Raw genomic sequence first — 17,761 nt, forward strand, 5'->3', positions numbered from 1 at the left:
CATAGCATTGGACCCCCTGGTCCAATCCTTTTGAAACCTGGGGGGTATTTTGTTGGGAGGCACTGGATGCTATGCCAAAAATTTGGTTCCTCTACCTCAAAAAAACAACCCCCCTGAGCCCCAGATACCCGCAGATCAATTCTCCATTATTTTCTAAGGGAATAAGTCTCCACAGGGTATAATGGAGTGCCCAGCAGACATTTCCCTCTCCTCCCCCTGCTTTCTGATGACCCTGAAATGGGGGAAGGGCCTCCAAACCGGGGATCTTCTGTCCCCACCTGGGGATTGGCAACCCTATAATAGGATGTCTTTTGCATATGATAGAAATATTTCCTTGTGCGCCGCAACCAGCTTCACTGATCAACTGATGGCAAGCTGTGGTGGGATGGAGGACTGTGATGGCAGCTGCTGCTGAAGAAATAACTAAGACAAAACCAGCACAGCCCTCCAGAGCTTCTGTGGCTGGCACAGGCTCTGCTGGGCATCACCCCCCCCCTTCCTGAAGCCACTTAGGCGGGCACCAGGGAACAGTGCTGGTGAGCAACACGTTGCCGTCCCCTGCTCTAGAGCTTCATCTTGCCATCTTTATTTCACTCTCTTCTTCCCACCTTAGAAAAACCAACACAGACCTGTTAGAGGCACATCCAGAATTGCCAACAGCACAGAGAAGGCCGGCACAAAGAAGCAGGCTGGCATCTCTCCCATCTCCCATCAGCAATCCTTTCCCCAACCATCTTGCTGCTTGCCATACAGTTAAAAGAATGCTTGTTGAGAAGAAAATCAGCAAAGCTGTTCCTTTCTTATGGTCTAATATAGGTATGAATTTTAAATTATCAGGTTTCCACATAGAAATGAAAACACAGTTGCTCTAGAAACTCTATTGCTGGCAATTATCAATGTTTGAAAGTACAAATATGCAAGTTAATGGTATCCTGACGGCCAAGGTGTAGCTGGTGTAAAATGCCACTCCTCCTCCTGCTTACACCATCCAAAGGCTTTCCCCTTCTATGCCGTTAAACTCCACCACTCTCTCCTCCCTTCAGCACCGCAGTTACAACAAACAACAACAACAACAAAATTTTATTTGTATCCCGCCCTCCCCGCCGGAGCAGGCTCAGGGCGGCTGACAGCATCAATTCAAATTTCAATTATACAAGGAAAACCAAAGAAAACAAAATTACATTTAAACATCGAACATTAAAATTCTGGTTAAGTTTAAAAATTAATTAAATTAAATTGATAAAAGTGCTAATGCTATTTGTTCTTTTATGATGGCGGTTATCATTAGCAATTTCTTTCTTCATCAGCGAAAGCCAGTCGGAAGAGGAAGGTCTTGCAGGCCCTGGGGAATTGTTCAAGATCCCGCAGGGCCCGCATTTCCTCTGGAAGTTGGTTCCATAGGCTCGGGGCTACAGAGGAGAAGGCCTGGTTACGGGTGCTTTGCAGCTTCACCTCTCTCGGTCCGGGAGTAGTCAACAAGTTTTTCCCGGCTGACCTCAGTGCTCTCTGGGGTTCATATGGGGAGAGACGGTCCCTAAGGTAGACAGGTCCTCGACCATATAGGGCTTTAAAGGTAATGACCAGCACTTTGTAACGAACCCGGTATATAACTGGCAGCCAGTGCAGCTCGCGCAGTCCAGGCTGTATGTGCTCCCATTTAGGAAGCCCCAACAACAGTCTAGCCGCTGCATTCTGCACCAGCTGCAGCTTCCTGGTTCGGTACAGAGGCAGCCCCATGTAGAGGGCATTACAGTAATCCAGTCTCGAGGTGACCGTTGCGTGAAGTACCATTGCCAGATCTTGGCGCTCTAGGAAGGGAGCCAACTGCTTTGCCCGCCTTAGGTGGAAAAAGGCTGATTTGGCAGTGGCTGCAATCTGGGCCTCCATTGATAATGAAGGCTCCAGTAAAACTCCCAGACTCCTAACCCGGTGCGCCACTTTCAGCAGCGCCCCATCGAAGACCGGAAGAGGTATTTCCCCTTCCCGAGCGCCCCGACCCAGACAAAGGACTTCTGTCTTCGCTGGATTCAGTTTCAGCCCGCTTCCCCTCAACCAAGTTGCCATATCCTGCAAGGCCCGGTCTAAATTCTCAGGGACGCAGTCAGGCCGGCCGTCCATCAGCAGATAGAGTTCGGTGTCATCAGCATATTGATGGCACCCAAGTCCATGTCTCCTGGCAATCTGGGCAAGAGGGCGCATATAGATATTAAATAACATTGGTGAGAGAACTGCCCCCTGGGGCACTCCACAATCCAGTGTGCGCCTCCGGGACTGTTCGCCCCCAATTGCCACCCTTTGTCCTCGATCCTCGAGGAAGGAGGAGAGCCATTGTAAGGCAGACCCCCTCACCCCTATATCAGCGAGGCGGCGGGTCAGTAGCCGATGGTCGACCGTGTCAAACGCGGCCGACAGATCTAGCAGCATTAGCACCGCCATACCGCCCCGATCCAGGTGCCGTTGGAGATCATCTACCAGGGCGACCAGTACTGTCTCCGTCCCATAACCCGGGCGAAAGCCGGACTGGCAAGGGTCTAGGATGGAAGCGTCATCCAGAAAGCTCTGCAACTGCGACGCCACTGCCCTCTCTATTATTTTACCTAAAAACGGTAAATTAGAGACCGGTCGGTAGTTTGCCAATTCGGCCAGGTCTGCTGTACTTTTTTTCAAGAGGGGTCGGACCAAAGCCTCTTTCAGAGATGATGGAAAGCGCCCCTCCAAGAGGGATCTATTTATGATGTCCTGTAAAGGACATTCAAGCTCCCTCAGGCAAGATTTAATTAGCCAGGAGGGGCATGGGTCCAAATCACAAGTTGTAGGGCGCGCAGAGGAGAGGATTCCGTCAACTTCCTCCAGGCTAAGCGGGTCGAAATGATCAGTTACGGTTAGGGTTAGTGGTTAGGGTTAGGGTTATCCACTATGAACTACATTATTAGCTTAATAGAATGCTATGTAGAATTATGGAAAAACAGTAACAACAACAACAGCAACAACAATTTTTATTTGTATCCCGCCCTCCCCGCCGGAGCAGGCTCTGGGCGGCTAACAGCATTACTTCATACATTGGTCATACAATATTAGATAAAACTACATTGACAGTTTAATTAAAATTCTGATTCTGATTAAAATTCTAAAATTAATAACATATACTAGTGCTATAATTACGTTTACATTTATGATGGCGAGTTCATTACCAGTTTCCCTCTCAATCAGTGAAGGCCAATTGGAAGAGGGTAGTCTTGCAGGCCCTGCGGAACTGTTCAAGGTCCCGCAGGGCCCGCATTTCCTCTGGAAGTTTGTTCCATAGGCGTGGAGCCATAGTAGAGAAAGCTCGGTTGTGGGTGCTTTGCAACTTCACCTCTTTCGGCCCGGGAAAAACAGTAAGTAGATGTTTGTCATAGGTATATAAGATTACCTAGGTATATAAGATTACCTAGTCACCAAGTGTTGCTATCTCCTCAGTGCTTGTATGAATCTGATTGAATGAATCCGATCAATCTCTTTCCACAAAGAATGCCATTGTAAACTGATTGGAATTAAAGGGTTAATTTTTGAAAAACACTAAGCGAATGTTTGTAATGGTTACATGGAATTACATAGTTTTAGTTTTGCTTGATATCTCCTCAGTGCTGGTATGAATCCGATCAATCGCGTTCCATTATGAACTACACTGTTAGCTTAATAGAATGCTATGTAGAATTATGGAAAAACAGTAAGAAGATGTTTGTAATAGCTTTTTTAAGATTACATAGTTAGTAAGTGTTGCTATCTCCTCAGTGTTTGTATGAAACCGATCAATCTCTTTCCACAAAGAATGCCATTGTAAACTGATTAGAATTAAAGGGTTAATTTTTGAAAAACACTAAGCGAATGTTTGTAATGGTTACATGGAATTATATAGTTTTAGTTTTGCTTGATATCTCCTCAGTGCTGGTATGAATCCGATCAATCGCGTTCCATTATGAACTACATTGTTAGCTTAATAGAATGCTATGTAGAATTATGAAAAAACAGTAAGAAGATGTTTGTAATAGCTTTTTAAGATTACATAGTTAGTAAGTGTTGCTATCTCCTCACTGTTTGTATGAATCCGATCAATCTCTTTCCACAAAGAATGCCATTGTAAACTGATTAGAATTAAAGGGTTAATTTTCAAAAAACACTAAGCGAATGTTTGTTATGGTTACATGGAATTATCTAGATTTAGCATTGCTTGATATCTCCTCAGAGCCGGTATGAATCTGATCAATCGCTTTCCACTATGAACTACATTATGAGCTTAATAGAAGACTATGTAGAATTATGGAAAAACAGTAAGTCGATGTTTGTCATAGGTATATAAGATTACCTAGTCACCAAGTGTTGCTATCTCCTCAGTACTTGTATGAATCTGATTGAATGAATCCGATCAATCTCTTTCCACAAAGAATGCCATTGTAAACTGATTGGAATTAAAAGGGTAATTTTTGAAAAACACTAAGCGAATGTTTGTTATGGTTACATGGAATTATATAGATTTAGTATTGCTTGATATCTCCTCAGTGCTGGTATGAATCCGATCAATCGTGTTCCATTATGAACTACATTGTTAGCTTAATAGAATGCTATGTAGAATTATGGAAAAACAGTAAGAAGATGTTTGTAATAGCTTTTTAAGATTACAGAGTAAGTGTTGCTATCTCCTCAGTGTTTGTCTCTCTCTCTCTCTCGGCTTGGCTTCGCGAACGAAGATTTAAGAAGGGTGCAATAGTCCACGTTTGCTGCAGGCTCGCTGGTGGCTGACAAGACGAATGCGGGACAGGCAGGTCCGGCCACAGTGGCTGCAGGGAAAAGTCTGATTTGGGGTTGGTGCTATAGCAGTGCGATTCTTCCTCAATCTCCTTTTGTCCTCAAGACCAGCTATGCGTGCGTTCTCAAAGGAAGAGACAGCCTGGTGGATGGTGTGCCTCCATGCTTTGCGATCTGAGGCTAGGTCAGACCACTGGTGATGGTTGATGTGACAGGTGCTAAGGGATTTCTTCAAGGAGTCCTTGTACCTCTTCTTTGGTGCCCCTCTATTTCGATGGCCGGTGGAGAGTTCGCCATACAGGGCAATCTTGGGAAGGCGGTGGTTTTCCATCCTAGAAATATGCCCTGCCCAGCGCAGCTGCGTCTTCAACAGCAGTGCCTCGATGCTGGTAACCTCCGCCCTCTTGAGGACTTCAGTGTTGGTCACAAAGTCACTCCAGTGGATGTTGAGGATGGTGCGAAGGCAGCGCTGATGAAAGCGCTCGAGGAGTCGCAGGTGATGACGGTATAAAACCCACGATTCGGAGCCGTAGATGAGGGTTGTCATCACAACCGCTTTGTAAACATTGATCTTTGTGCCTTTTTTCAGATGCTTGTTGCTCCACACTCTTTTGTGCAGTCGGCCAAAGGCACGGTTTGCCTTTGCCAGCCTGTTGTCAATCTCCTTGTCGATCTTGGCATCTGAGGAGATGATGCACCCCAGGTAGCTGAACTGCTGGAGTGTTTGTATGAATTATGGAAAAACGGTAAGTAGATGTTTGTTATAGCTATATAAGATTACATAGTTAGTATGTGTTTCTATCTCCTCAGTGCTTGTATGAATCCTTCGAATCTTTTCGCACAAAGAATGCCATTGTAAACTGATTAGAATTAAAGGGCTACTTTTTGAAAAACACTAAGCGAATGTTTGTTATGATTACATGGAATTATCTAGATTTAGCGTTGCTTGATATCTCTTCAGTGCTGGTATGAATCCGATCAATCGCTTTCCACTATGAACTACATTACAGCTTAATAGAATGCTATGTAGAATTACGGAAAAACAGTAAGTCGATGTTTGTCATAGGTATATAAGATTACCTAGTCACCAAGTGTTGCTATCTCCTCAGTGCTTGTATGAATCCGATCAATTTCTTTCCACAAAGAATGCCATTGTAAACTGATTAGAATTAAAGGGTTAATTTTTGAAAAACGCTAAGCGAATGTTTGTTATGGTTACATGGAATTATATAGATTTAGTATTGCTTGATATCTCCTCAGTGCTGGTATGAATCCGTTTCCACTATGTACACCAATGTAAGCTTAATAGAATGCTAAGGAGAATTCTGGAAAAACAGTAAATAGATGTTTGTTATAGCTATATAAGATTACATAGTTACTCTATGTTTCTATCTCCTCAGTGCTTTTATGAATCTGATCAATCTCTTTGTACAAAGAATGCCGTTGTAAACTGATTAGAATAAAAGGGTTAATTTTTGAAAAACACTAAGCGAATGTTTGTTATGATTACATAGATTTATATAGATTTAGTATTGCTTGATATCTCCTCAGTACTGGTATGAATCCGTTCAATGGCTTTCCACTAAGTACACCAATGTAAGCTTAATAGAATGCTATGGAGAATTCTGGAAAAACAGTAAGTAGATGTTTGTTATAAGATTACATAGTTACTATGTGTTTCTATCTCCTCAGTGCTTGTATGAATCCGTTGAATCTTTTCGCACAAAGAATGCCATTGTAAACTGATTAGAATTAAAGGGTTAATTTTTGAAAAACACTAACCGAATGTTTGTAATGGTTACATGGAATTACATAGTTTTAGTATTGCTTGATATCTCCTCAGTGCTGGTATGAATCCGTTGAATCACTTTCCACTATGAACTACATTGTTAGCTTACTAGAATGCTATGTAGAATTATGGAAAAACAGTAAGTCAATGTTTGTCATAGGTATATAAGATTACATAGTCACCAAGTGTTGCTATCTCCTCAGTGCTTTTATGAATCTGATCAATCTCTTTGTACAAAGAATGCCGTTGTAAACTGATTAGAATTAAAGGGTTAATTTTCGAAAAACACTAAGCGAATGTTTGTTATGATTACATAGATTTGTATAGATTTAGTATTGCTTGATATCTCCTCAGTGCTGGTATGAATCCGTTTCCACTATGTACACCAATGTAAGCTTAATAGAATGCTAAGGAGAATTCCGGAAAAACAGTAAATAGATGTTTGTTATAGCTATATAAGATTACATAGTTACTCTATGTTTCTATCTCCTCAGTGCTTTTATGAATCTGATCAATCTCTTTGTACAAAGAATGCCGTTGTAAACTGATTATAATTAAAGGGTTAATTTTTGAAAAACACTAAGCGAATGTTTGTTATGGTTACATGGAATTATATAGATTTGGTATTGCTTGATATCTCCTCAGTGCTGGTATGAATCCATTTCCACTATGTACACCAATGTAAGCTTAATAGAATGCTAAGTAGAATTCTGGAAAAACAGTAAGTTGATGTTTTTCATAGGTATATAAGATTATATAGTCACCAAGTGTTGCTATCTCCTCAGTGCTTGTATGAATCCGATCAATCTCTTTCCACAAAGAATGCCCTTGTAAACTGATTAGAATAAAAGGGTTAATTTTTGAAAAACACTAAGCGAATGTTTGTTATGGTTACATGGATTTATATAAATTTAGTAATGCTTGATATCTCCAAAGTGCTAGTATGAATCCGTTCAATCGCTTTACACTATGAACACTAGTGTAAGTTTAATAGAATGCTATGGGGAATTATGGAAAAACGGTAAGTACATGTTTGTTATAGCTATATAAGATTACATAGTTACTATGTGCTTCTATCTCCTCAGTGCTTGTATGAATCCATTGAATCTTTTCGCACAAAGAATGCCATTGTAAACTGATTAGAATTAAAGGGTTAATTTTTGAAAAACACTAAGCGAATGTTTGTTATGGTTACATGGAATTATCTAGATTTACCATTGCTTGATATCTCCTCAGAGCCGGTATGAATCCGATCAACCACTTTCCACTATGAACTACATTATGAGCTTAATAGAATGCTATGTAGAATTACGAAAAAACAGTAAGTCAATGTTTTATCCCAAAGGAAATGGTTTTAGGGCTCAAAATACACCCTCTGCTTCCCTGTGCAAGATCTTTTCTTGCCCCTACGGGAAGCCACCACACTGCCACTTGAGCAGGGTGCAGGACACAGGAGGCTCTGACTCTCAGGCATAGAGTCTTCTGCCAAAACCGGGTAAGCTATATCTGAAGGTAGTGCTCCCCGAGTATTGTTGCAATCACAGTTGAGGTGTAGCTGCCTATTTGTGACAGATGGTGGAGATGTTGCAGTGGCTGGTACCTCACCTACCCTTGCCTGTGTCCTACCTTCCCTAATAATTTGGGCAATATTGCCTAGCATATCCACAGCTGCCCTCATAACATCCACAGTCTCCTTTGTGGCCTCTTTCAAAGCCTGCCTGTCACACTCCCCCTCCCCCTCTAAGAAAGAGAACCTGCGGTCTTCATTGGATAGCATTCTGTCAAAGCACTGCATGGTGTCAACATGATCCAGAATACTTCGACTCATCATCCTTTCAGCTACATTATTCAGCATGGCAACCATTCGTTGACGTTGACCTTCGTTCTGCAGACTCTCATCCTTTCTTTGCTGTGCTGATGATACCGGCAGCTCCTCTCCTGAAGCATCTCAAAGCAGAAGGATGGAAAGATTACATTGCCTGAAGAACTGTGGCCATACACCCCATGTTTGAGTAACTATACAAGTTCCCATTACTGACATGTACTACTCTACTGCAGCTATCAGCATCGCAGTTGTGGATTAAGCAGAAAGCCCACAAACATACCTCCTTCTCCTTCTTCCTGTTCTGAGAGGACAGCATCTCCAGATCCTCCCCTTTGGATACTGCACCCTTCTTCCTCATCAACGTCATCTGAAATTGATACATGACTCATTCCTCAACCTGCTTAGTGGTCCGGTTTGGTGTAGTGGTTAAGTGTGCGGACTCTTATCTGGGAGAACCGGGTTTGATTCCCCACTCCTCCACTTATTTATTTATTTATTTATTTATTTATTTATTTATTTATTTCATTTATATCCCGCCCTCCCCCACCTTGGCAGGCTCAGGGCGGCTAACAACAATCCATAAAAACACATCATAATAAATAAAACATTAGAATTACAATATAGAACAATAAAACATTAAAACATAAATTAAAAACCAGTCTAGTAAATACAATTATACTGCGGTATAGATCTTTAGACCGCATTGGCGGATCTTTGATTACCATTTTTCTTAGCAGTCCGAATATGCTAGCATGGCCTTGGGTCAGCCATAGCTCTGGCAGAGGTTGTCCTTGAAAGGGCAGCTGCTGTGAGAGCCCTCTCCAGCCCCACCCACCTCACAGGGTGTCTGTTGTGGGGGAGGAAGGTAAAGGAGATTGTGAGTCGCTCTGAGACTCTTCGGAGTGGAGGGCGGGATATAAATCCAATATCATCTTCTTCTTCAAAGCCCATGCTTACTTTAAAATACTTTCATGTACCATCTCTTCAGAAGCAGTTCTGCTCATACATGAAGCAGTAATTACAGCGTCCATGGCATCTCCAATATGCATTGATCTTTGTATGCTTAATTGTGTTGGTAGGTTTATTGATGTCAAGGGTTCAGCAATTGTAACCTGGGCAATGCTTCTAAGTTACATTAAAAGCTTTCATATTCCACATAACAGTTCTCCAAAGCACTGCATGCTGCACTTACCCCGCAATGACTCCTCAGCTGGATGTTCAGCAGTAAAATCCTGGTCCTGGTCCTGGAATGCATTGCTTGGGTTCACGCTGCTTGAGCCTATAGTAATGTTGAAAAATCAATACTATTGCGCTAGCTCAGGGAGGGTAGACAGAAGGCAGAGAAGTGCAGCGAGTATAATAAGTGCAGCGAGTATAATAAGGCAAACAACCACGTTGCCCTTCATTGAAGTGTCCCCCATCCGCATCACGTGGGATTCTCCAGTCGCACATTGGATACTGGTGCATGGCTTCCTATCACCGGCCACCCCGCAGCAACCACTCTAGGTGTGAAGGTTGGAGTACATGACTAAGGAATCCCTTACGTGGGTTTCCTTATGTGTAAAAAGGGAGCCTAAATCATAAGCAGTACACAGCAGGGAGCACTGCATGGTCTGGATACTCACCAGGAGGTGATTCAGTGGTGTGCGTCCCGAGATCAGCAGTGTTAATTGTTTGGAGGTCCACGGAATAGATGTTCTCTGATCCTTGATTCGGCATGTTTGCCTTGTTTGCCTTGTAAAACTGCATCTTCCAGCTTCTCTTGATGACTGGGGGACGCACGAACTAATCTTTCCTAAGGATGCGGTCCAGCACATCATAGTGAGCGCAGTAAACTGGGGATCTTCCAGTCTGCGCAGCTAACCCATCTCCGGTAGTCCCCACGCAAGCCCTTAGTCTTAGTGCAGCACTCATGCGCCGACCTCTTGTGTCCCATGGCATGCATTGCCCTAGATATTTCCTCGTAGACATCTATGTTTTTGTGGCTAGCGGCCAGTGCCTTCTGGATCTTATCCTCAGTCCAAATGGACAGCAAGGCTTCTGTTTCGCTCTCACGCCAGGAAACACCACGAGCGCCGATCGGCTTGCTGCTGGATGCCATTGCACGTAGCTGCTGTGCGGTGGTAGAGGCAGTAAGCTGTTCAATGGCGCCCAGTAATACCGGTCCCTTCTTCCTCCCAGTGTTCTGTTCGGCTCATGCAAATTGTGACGATTGCTGCTACTCGCATCATGATTTGTCACTCCCATTGGAAGCCTCCCAGCATTGGCTAATTCACAGTGATGTGGGCGATTCCCTGATCCTCATACAGCAGTCGCAATTCTCGCGAGACCCCCCCCCCCAATAAAAAAATTGTCCGCAGGGATCGACCCTGATGTATATTGCAGTATTTATATGACGAAATTCCGTTGTTGCGAAATATCCCAGTAACGCAACTAAGCAGAAGTTAAAAAAAAAAGGGGGGGTTATATCTCTTACATTGAAAAAACCGAAAACTGCTTTGGTTAAAAAAAAAATGGTTTAGGCTTTTACTCAGCATAAGCTCTAGGGAACCTACAGGAGCTATTCTGAGGAGCTGTCTTGGCTTATATTTAAACCATCATAGAAATGGCAATTGAGGCAATTCAACATTCAAAGAAATATGACGTTTTGATTCCCTGATGTTTTGAAATTTCATAATTTCGAAGTATCGCTATTACGCAAGGAACGAGAAGTTTAAAAAAAAATGGCCGGGCGGGCACGTTTGGGAAGCACCACGAATGGCTGATGATTGGCCAGGCCAGCTGCGAACATGATTTGAAGTGCACGACCCAAGGGGATGGATGGAGTGGGAGGACTGAAAGGCAGAGGAGGGTGCCGCCCCCAAAGCAGTTGATGCGGAACGGGATGAATTTCCCACAACAAACTCCGCGGAGTGGATCCGCAGGTTTAGGAAACTCCGCTAACATGCGCATCCAGATACTGTGGGGTGAAACTGCTGAAGCCGCGGATCAAACCGTGACCGTGGAGCAACATGTGTGAAATCGAGCAAAAGATCGGGAGGTAAATGGGATGCCACCCCGGAGTAAACGCTAATGTGAAAACGGCCATAGTTTAATCAGAAGTACATCACAAGAGAGGGAGCACGCGTGCTGGGCCCCGCTTATATACATTGCCCGGTACAGCCCCCCCATCCGACCAGGCCAATCCTGGTCGGTCAAACTTCCCACCGCAGATCTTGATGGCCGGGGCCTCAGGTGAGCTCCATCCGGGGACCCCAGGGTCTCCTTTAGTCGCCATCACCATGAGGTCTGGTTACTTATGTTCAATATATAACACTCCTCCCTCCTGGCTCAGGACACAGTCCCGCAAGTAAGCGGGTGCCGTGCGCTCCCGGTTAGACCTCCTCGGAATAGCTGGTGAGGTCGGAGCGGTCGCCGGTGCCTCCGGGGGCCCAGCCTCCGTCACGGGCAGGGTTGCGGACTCCCTGCGTGGGGAGGCCACCGGCCCAGGGTTGTCAGCGCCTTGCGGCTCCTCGGGTGCCCCTGCTCCTGGGGGCAGGCTCTCGCTACGGTTGGGGTCTCCCGATTCGCCTGAGCGGTTATGTTCAATACATAACACAGTGGACTGAGAGACCCTACCGGGATGCACTTTAAATATCATCAAAGGCTCCAGAAAAGCAGGCGATATGTGGCCGCTGTAACCCCCTACGTGCCCTGACCTGGTGGCCCAAGCTAGCCTGATCTCATCAGATCTTAGCTAAGTAGGGTTGCCCCTGGTTAGTCCTTGGATGGGAGACCACCAAAGAAGTCCAGGGTCTCTAACCAGAGGCAGGCAATGGCAAGCCACCTCTATTTGTCCAGATCTCTGCAGCTAAGCAGAGTCGGCCCTGATTAGTATTCCGATGGGAGGCCACCAAAGAAGTCAGAGGAGGTCATGGAAACCACCTCTGAATGTCTCTTGTCCTGAAAACCTCAGGAGGGGCTGCCATAAATCAGTTGCACGTGGACACCCCCCCCACCTGGCAGGTGGGAGAAGCAAAGTGCACAATCCTGCCATGGTGCTTGGCCATTGCAGTTGCCGGCCAAATCCTCAGGATTCCTTTTGACTTCCCCAACCCCAGAGCTCCACCCCCAAGTTCTTTTGCACAAGGGATGTGTCTCCATCATTGCAGGGGGTCTTGCCAGAGCTGGACTTGGCGATGGAAAGCAGGGGACGCCCAACCACAGTGCAGGCCGTAGCTAGCAAGGCCTCTTGAGCTTCTGAGTAAATAGGCATAGAATCAGGTCACCTCCTTTGTGGAGGTGGGGGGATGTACACTGTGTTGGAAGTCTTTCCCAGGGCTTCTCTTCAGACCTAATCCAGAGCTGAGCATTCCCTAACTGCAGTGCAGGCAGAACAAAGTCTCAGTCCAGTCAGGAACCTTTAAGGCCAACCAAGTTTTATTCTAGAGATAAGCTTTTGCATGTAGGCACGCCTCTTCAGATACCGGCTGGCTGTATGTCTCAGAATGCTGCCTGAAACCCAGCGTTTAACAGCAAAGGAAGAGACCCATTCTCCCCCCACCCCCAATATGGGGAGGGACGGTGGCTCAGTGGTAGAGCATCTGCTTGGTAAGCAGAAGGTCCCAGGTTCAATCCCCGGCATCTCCAAAAAAGGGTCCAGGCAAATAGGTGTGAAAAGCCTCTGCTTGAGACCCTGGAGAGCCGCTGCCAGTCTGAGAAGACAATACTGACTTTGATGGACCAAGGGTCTGATTCAGTATAAGGCAGCTTCATATGTTCATGTTCATCTTGGAAGGCGGTTTAGCTTGGGGACTACTCTTTTAGGCGAGGGACTTGATATTTTCAGAGCAGCAATAATAAAAATTGGCCATATTAAGTCACACTCTTGTGTCTTGGAAAAGTGAAGCAAGCAGACATTCCACAGGTGAACCCTTTTCCTTTCTGCCTGAGGCATTCTCAGGTGTAAAAGTCCCGTCTTCTGTGTTTTGGATAATTTCAACTTGCTCACTGAGCTTGAAGAGCCAACTCTGGCTTGAGAAGGTTCCTGGAGCAGGGGCACCAACTCTGGGTTCAGAAGTAGCTGAAGACTGAAGGAAAGGGTTTAGGGAGGGGAGGGACCTTCATAGGGGATATTGCCACACAGCCCACTTTCTGAAGCAGGAGGAGGAGAATGCTTAAAATAGATAAAGAAGCTCCCCCCCTGCACTGTGGACCTCAGCTGTAAGTCCCGGAGATCTTGGTGCAAGAGGCCTCATACTGAGCTGTAGCTGATGTGAAATGAATGTTGGAGATGCTCTGTGTTCCCTTTTTTAAAAATTATGTAAGGAATCTATATAGTTGAATCAATATTGGTCCCAGCTCTGATGAAGACTGGAAAGAAACAAGTACTTAATCGATTGGCTTGTCACCACACTGCTTTGGGACTTGAATGTACACGTTTTGGACAGTTGGACTGGTTTCTATATATTTCTTAGTAAATTGGTCACAAGTTTGTATTTTTTGTTGTGTTGTCCATTATAGCGACCTCTCTTGGTTTGTATTCTATCTCACTGGCAGGCCTAAGTGGGACGCCTGAGGGGGCCAGTCTCTGGAGCTCAGCTGCTATTCCGGGAGATCTCCAGTCCCCACCGGGAGGGTGGCAGCCTTGAGTGGGACGCCTGAGGGGCCGGTCTCTGGCGATCGTCGCCCTCAGGCAGCGCAAGGAAGGAAAGAAGGGAACCCAACTTCCGGAGCCGCTCTAGCCCCCCTTGCCGTCTCTCTGTGGCGAAGGCGGCGGAACGGGGTGGGAGCCCCTTCCCCTCGGGCCGGAAGTTCCGGTGAGGCAGGCCCTTTTCCTGCCGCCCCGTCTAGGAGTGCCTTCCGATGGTTGCAGGTGCCGGAAGCAGGAAGCCGTGCGAGCGGAAGCGGGCTTCAGCTGGCGAGGGGGAGGGCCCGGGGGTCGAAGGAGGCCCCGCTCAGCTTTCGGCCAGCAGCGGCTCCGGCGCCTCAGCCTCTGGCCGGGCCCTCCCCAGAAGACAGGCGGGGGGAGGAGGCGGCCCCTCGGCGGGGCCAGGCTCAGGAAGGCCCTGCAGGCAGAGGCGCCCCGCGCTGCCCCCTCCTCTCCCGCCCCCGGCCCGGCATGGAGCCGCAGAAGGCCCCGCTGAGCCGCCCGGCCTCGGGGAGGGGAAGCCGCTGAGCGCAGGCGAGCCAATCCAAGCCCCTCTGCTCCCTCCCTTCTGAGGCCTCGGGCCTTGGAGCAGCCTCCTCCGCCCGCCCAGGCTGCCCTGGAGCCCTGCTGCTGGCTCTCTCCCCGAGAGAAGCCCGCTTTCGCCCCTTCCCCGAGCTTCTTGGATGTGATGGAACTCATGTTCGCGGAGTGGGAGGACGGGGAGAGGTTTTCCTTCGAGGACTCGGACCGCTTCGAGGAAGACTCGCTTTGCTCCTTCATCTCCGAGGCCGAGAGCCTGTGCCAGAACTGGAGAGGATGGCGGAAGCAGTCCGCGGGACCCAACTCCCCCACCGTCAAGATGAAAGGTGAGTTGGAACCAGTGCTGCGTTTCTTACTGCATTCGCCTGTAGGGAGGATTGCACAAAGTCAGTGGAGAGGCGCTCAGGACAGCAGCACAGTTGGAACCAGTGGTTTATTTGTTGGAAGGAGCCCTTTCTTATTGCATTCACCTGCCTTGTCATAGGATTTGAGGGGCAGGTACTTGGGCTAAGTGGGGTGGGAGATGTTATGATGAGCTTTTGGCTGCATTTTGATATGTGCTTTACTGGAAGGAAGCACTTCAGAAGTTGCGGCGGCTTGCTCGTGAATAAGTAAATGCAGGACTACAACTGGGCATGTTTCAGAAACTCTTGTCAGTGAACACTGTAGGGTGCTGCCTCTTTTCCAGCGTGCCTTTGCTCTTTGGTTGGTACGTTATTGCCTGCAGCAGTCTTCTAGCATTCATCGCTGAACAGGAATGTATAGACTTGTTCTGATGGATTCAGCAGGGAATGACCTAGTTGGATGCTTAATCGGGATTACACCTTGCCCTCGTGATCCTTAGAGCTGACTATGTAATACAAAGTTTTTATATTGAGTGATGATGGTCTCTTTTTAATTGCTGGGTTTTTAAAAAAAAACACCTGAACTTGAGTGGAAACAAAACTCCTGCTAGCAGGCGAGTGTGATACAGTAATGCCTGTGTCCATCACCGGAATTGTCTTGCCATGCTCTTTTTGATTCAACAAGTGTTAGTGGAACACTTGTTGAATCAAAATGAACTTGGAAGTATATGTACAAGTTGCAAATAATTGTTTTCTGTCAGTCATGTTTGTTTCCTTTTTGAAAATTTAGTTGCCTTATTCCAGTGAGGTTCAGTAAAACCTGACCTCTGAGCATGGCTTTGCATGGCATGATGTTACTCTGACAAACATGTTTCACCTTCCTTATAATAGGGGACCACAGCTATTCTGGCTATCTGAAATGTGCAGAAGCTATTTTGTTAAGATGCTGGTATTGCATCTCTCCCCATGTGCATGCTAATGTATTAAGCTGACCACTGCCCAAACAAATAAGATGTGTTACATGATCATTTTTTAAAAATAGGATTATAATGTTTAAAACTTCCATTTAGAGAAGTTTGATTCCCTTTTCCAACACGTGGTCAAACTCTCTTCTGAGGCTGGTGTATCCCTATTCCTTAAGTTGGAAAAAGAAAAGGCTCTGAATGTGGTGGGGTTGTGGTTGGTAGATTGTAATATTAAAAAAAAACTGAACTTTTTCTTTGTATTCTCTACTGGTGTGAAGCAGTCCAAAGCTCTTTGATCAAGATGACCTTAACTTTATTAGACGTAGTAGACGATTCTTGCTTTTTCTTGTGAAACTTTGTGGTTTATCTTGTAGCTTGTGTTGCCAGTGTTACATCAAAGTATAAACTCAGTCATTTCTGTGGTGGGGTGGGGAGTAATGACAAACTTATGTTCACTCCAGGTTTATGATTAGGTGATGTATTTTACTACAGACTAAAATGTCACATGTGTAGCCAGGTTCTGCTCCAGTTAGTAGGTTTTAGCAACTGAGACTTATTTGGAAAGGATACTATTTTACATGGAGATAGAGCCTCCACAAATTTCTTCTCTGCAAATACTGCAAGGATTTGAGGGGTGGAATAGGATGAAGACTTAGTTTCCCCTGCTAGCTAGGAAATGAAACCATTGGAATAAAAATGAAACGTGAGTGTTCATGAAATGATTTTCCTTACTCTTCCAAGAAGTTCAGGTTGGTCTAAGTATAGATTTTCCCACAGTCTAGAGAGAGACCTGGAGCCAAGGGTGTAGCTGAGCTGCCCCCTCCTCCCCTGGTCTTTCTGAGGCAGGTGCATGCTGTAGAGCAGGGGTGGCCAAACCTGCTTAATGTAAGAGCAACATTGAATAAATGTCAAAGGTTTGAGAGCCGCAAAGCATGAACATCAGATGTTTGAGAGCCACATGGGAGGTAGGGAGAGAGGAAAAATGGAAAGAAAGCAAATATATGGGGGAGGGAGAGGTGGAAAGAGAGGAACTTTAACTTTAAATGCCTTCTCCAAGCCACCAGCTGGCTTGGCTTGGAGAAGTGATTTAAAGAGATAAATGCCTTCTCCAAGCCGGCCAGTGGGGCAGTAGAGAGCTTCAAGAGCCACATGTGGCTCCCGAGCCCCAGCTTGGCCCCCCCTGCTGTAGAGGCTCTCTCCCACAGGTATGTCTTTAGCATATTGCTAAAAAGTTGAAGGAAAGTGCTTTGCATGTTCTAAAATTGATGCTTGTGCTAAATGCTGCCATTTTCACTTCTGCTATTCTTGTGTGCACCTGTATTGGGACACTTGTGTTTGGGGGCTGTGTGTTGTGGGCTTTTTGGGGACTGTGTTGTGAGCAGTATCTTGAAAGAGCGAGTGGAGAAATCATGAAGGCTTTTGTGAAGCTGGTGAAGGAACTGGAACTGAATCCCCAAAATCACAGAATTCACCAGAGATTCTGGGGTCGGCTGAGGGGGGTCCCTCTTTGCATGCATCTGTGTGCTCCGCCGGCTCTGAAAAAGTGAACTGTGACCTTTCCAGAGGAACCTCACTTTTTTTCCTGCTCGATGAATGGTGGCACTTGTCCAGAAATGTATTTTGACTTCCTTTGTTTCTCAGCGTGGCATTTCATGTGGTTGCAAACGAGGGTGAGGAATGAGGTGGGAAGGAAATGAGCTGGCAGCTTGGATGGAATCTGGCTCACTCTTTGGGGATCTTTGAGGCTGGGTAGCTTAAGCAGAGGCAGACTCATTACTCGGTATTGCCTCACAACTCCTTTTCATTTTATGGCTGCCATTTCCGGGATGCAGAGTAGATTGTCCAATATTATGACAGACTCCCCTAAAATTACAGAAGAGCTTT

General features: G+C 45.9%; 1 protein-coding gene across 1 annotated transcript in view; it reads left to right on the top strand.

The window, feature by feature from the left end:
- Nucleotides 1-14,640: 14,640 nt before the first annotated feature.
- Nucleotides 14,641-17,761, top strand: part of ZSWIM8 (zinc finger SWIM-type containing 8) — a 55,098-nt gene continuing 51,977 nt past the window's right edge. The window contains exon 1 of the mRNA XM_060236658.1: nt 14,641-14,894. Within this exon, the coding sequence (XP_060092641.1) occupies nt 14,717-14,894 (178 nt within the window). The 5' untranslated portion in view covers nt 14,641-14,716. The remainder of the gene's footprint in view (nt 14,895-17,761) is intronic.

This window comes from Heteronotia binoei, chromosome 4 (genome assembly GCF_032191835.1).
Source record: "Heteronotia binoei isolate CCM8104 ecotype False Entrance Well chromosome 4, APGP_CSIRO_Hbin_v1, whole genome shotgun sequence".
Classification (NCBI taxonomy): Eukaryota; Metazoa; Chordata; class Lepidosauria; order Squamata; family Gekkonidae; genus Heteronotia; species Heteronotia binoei.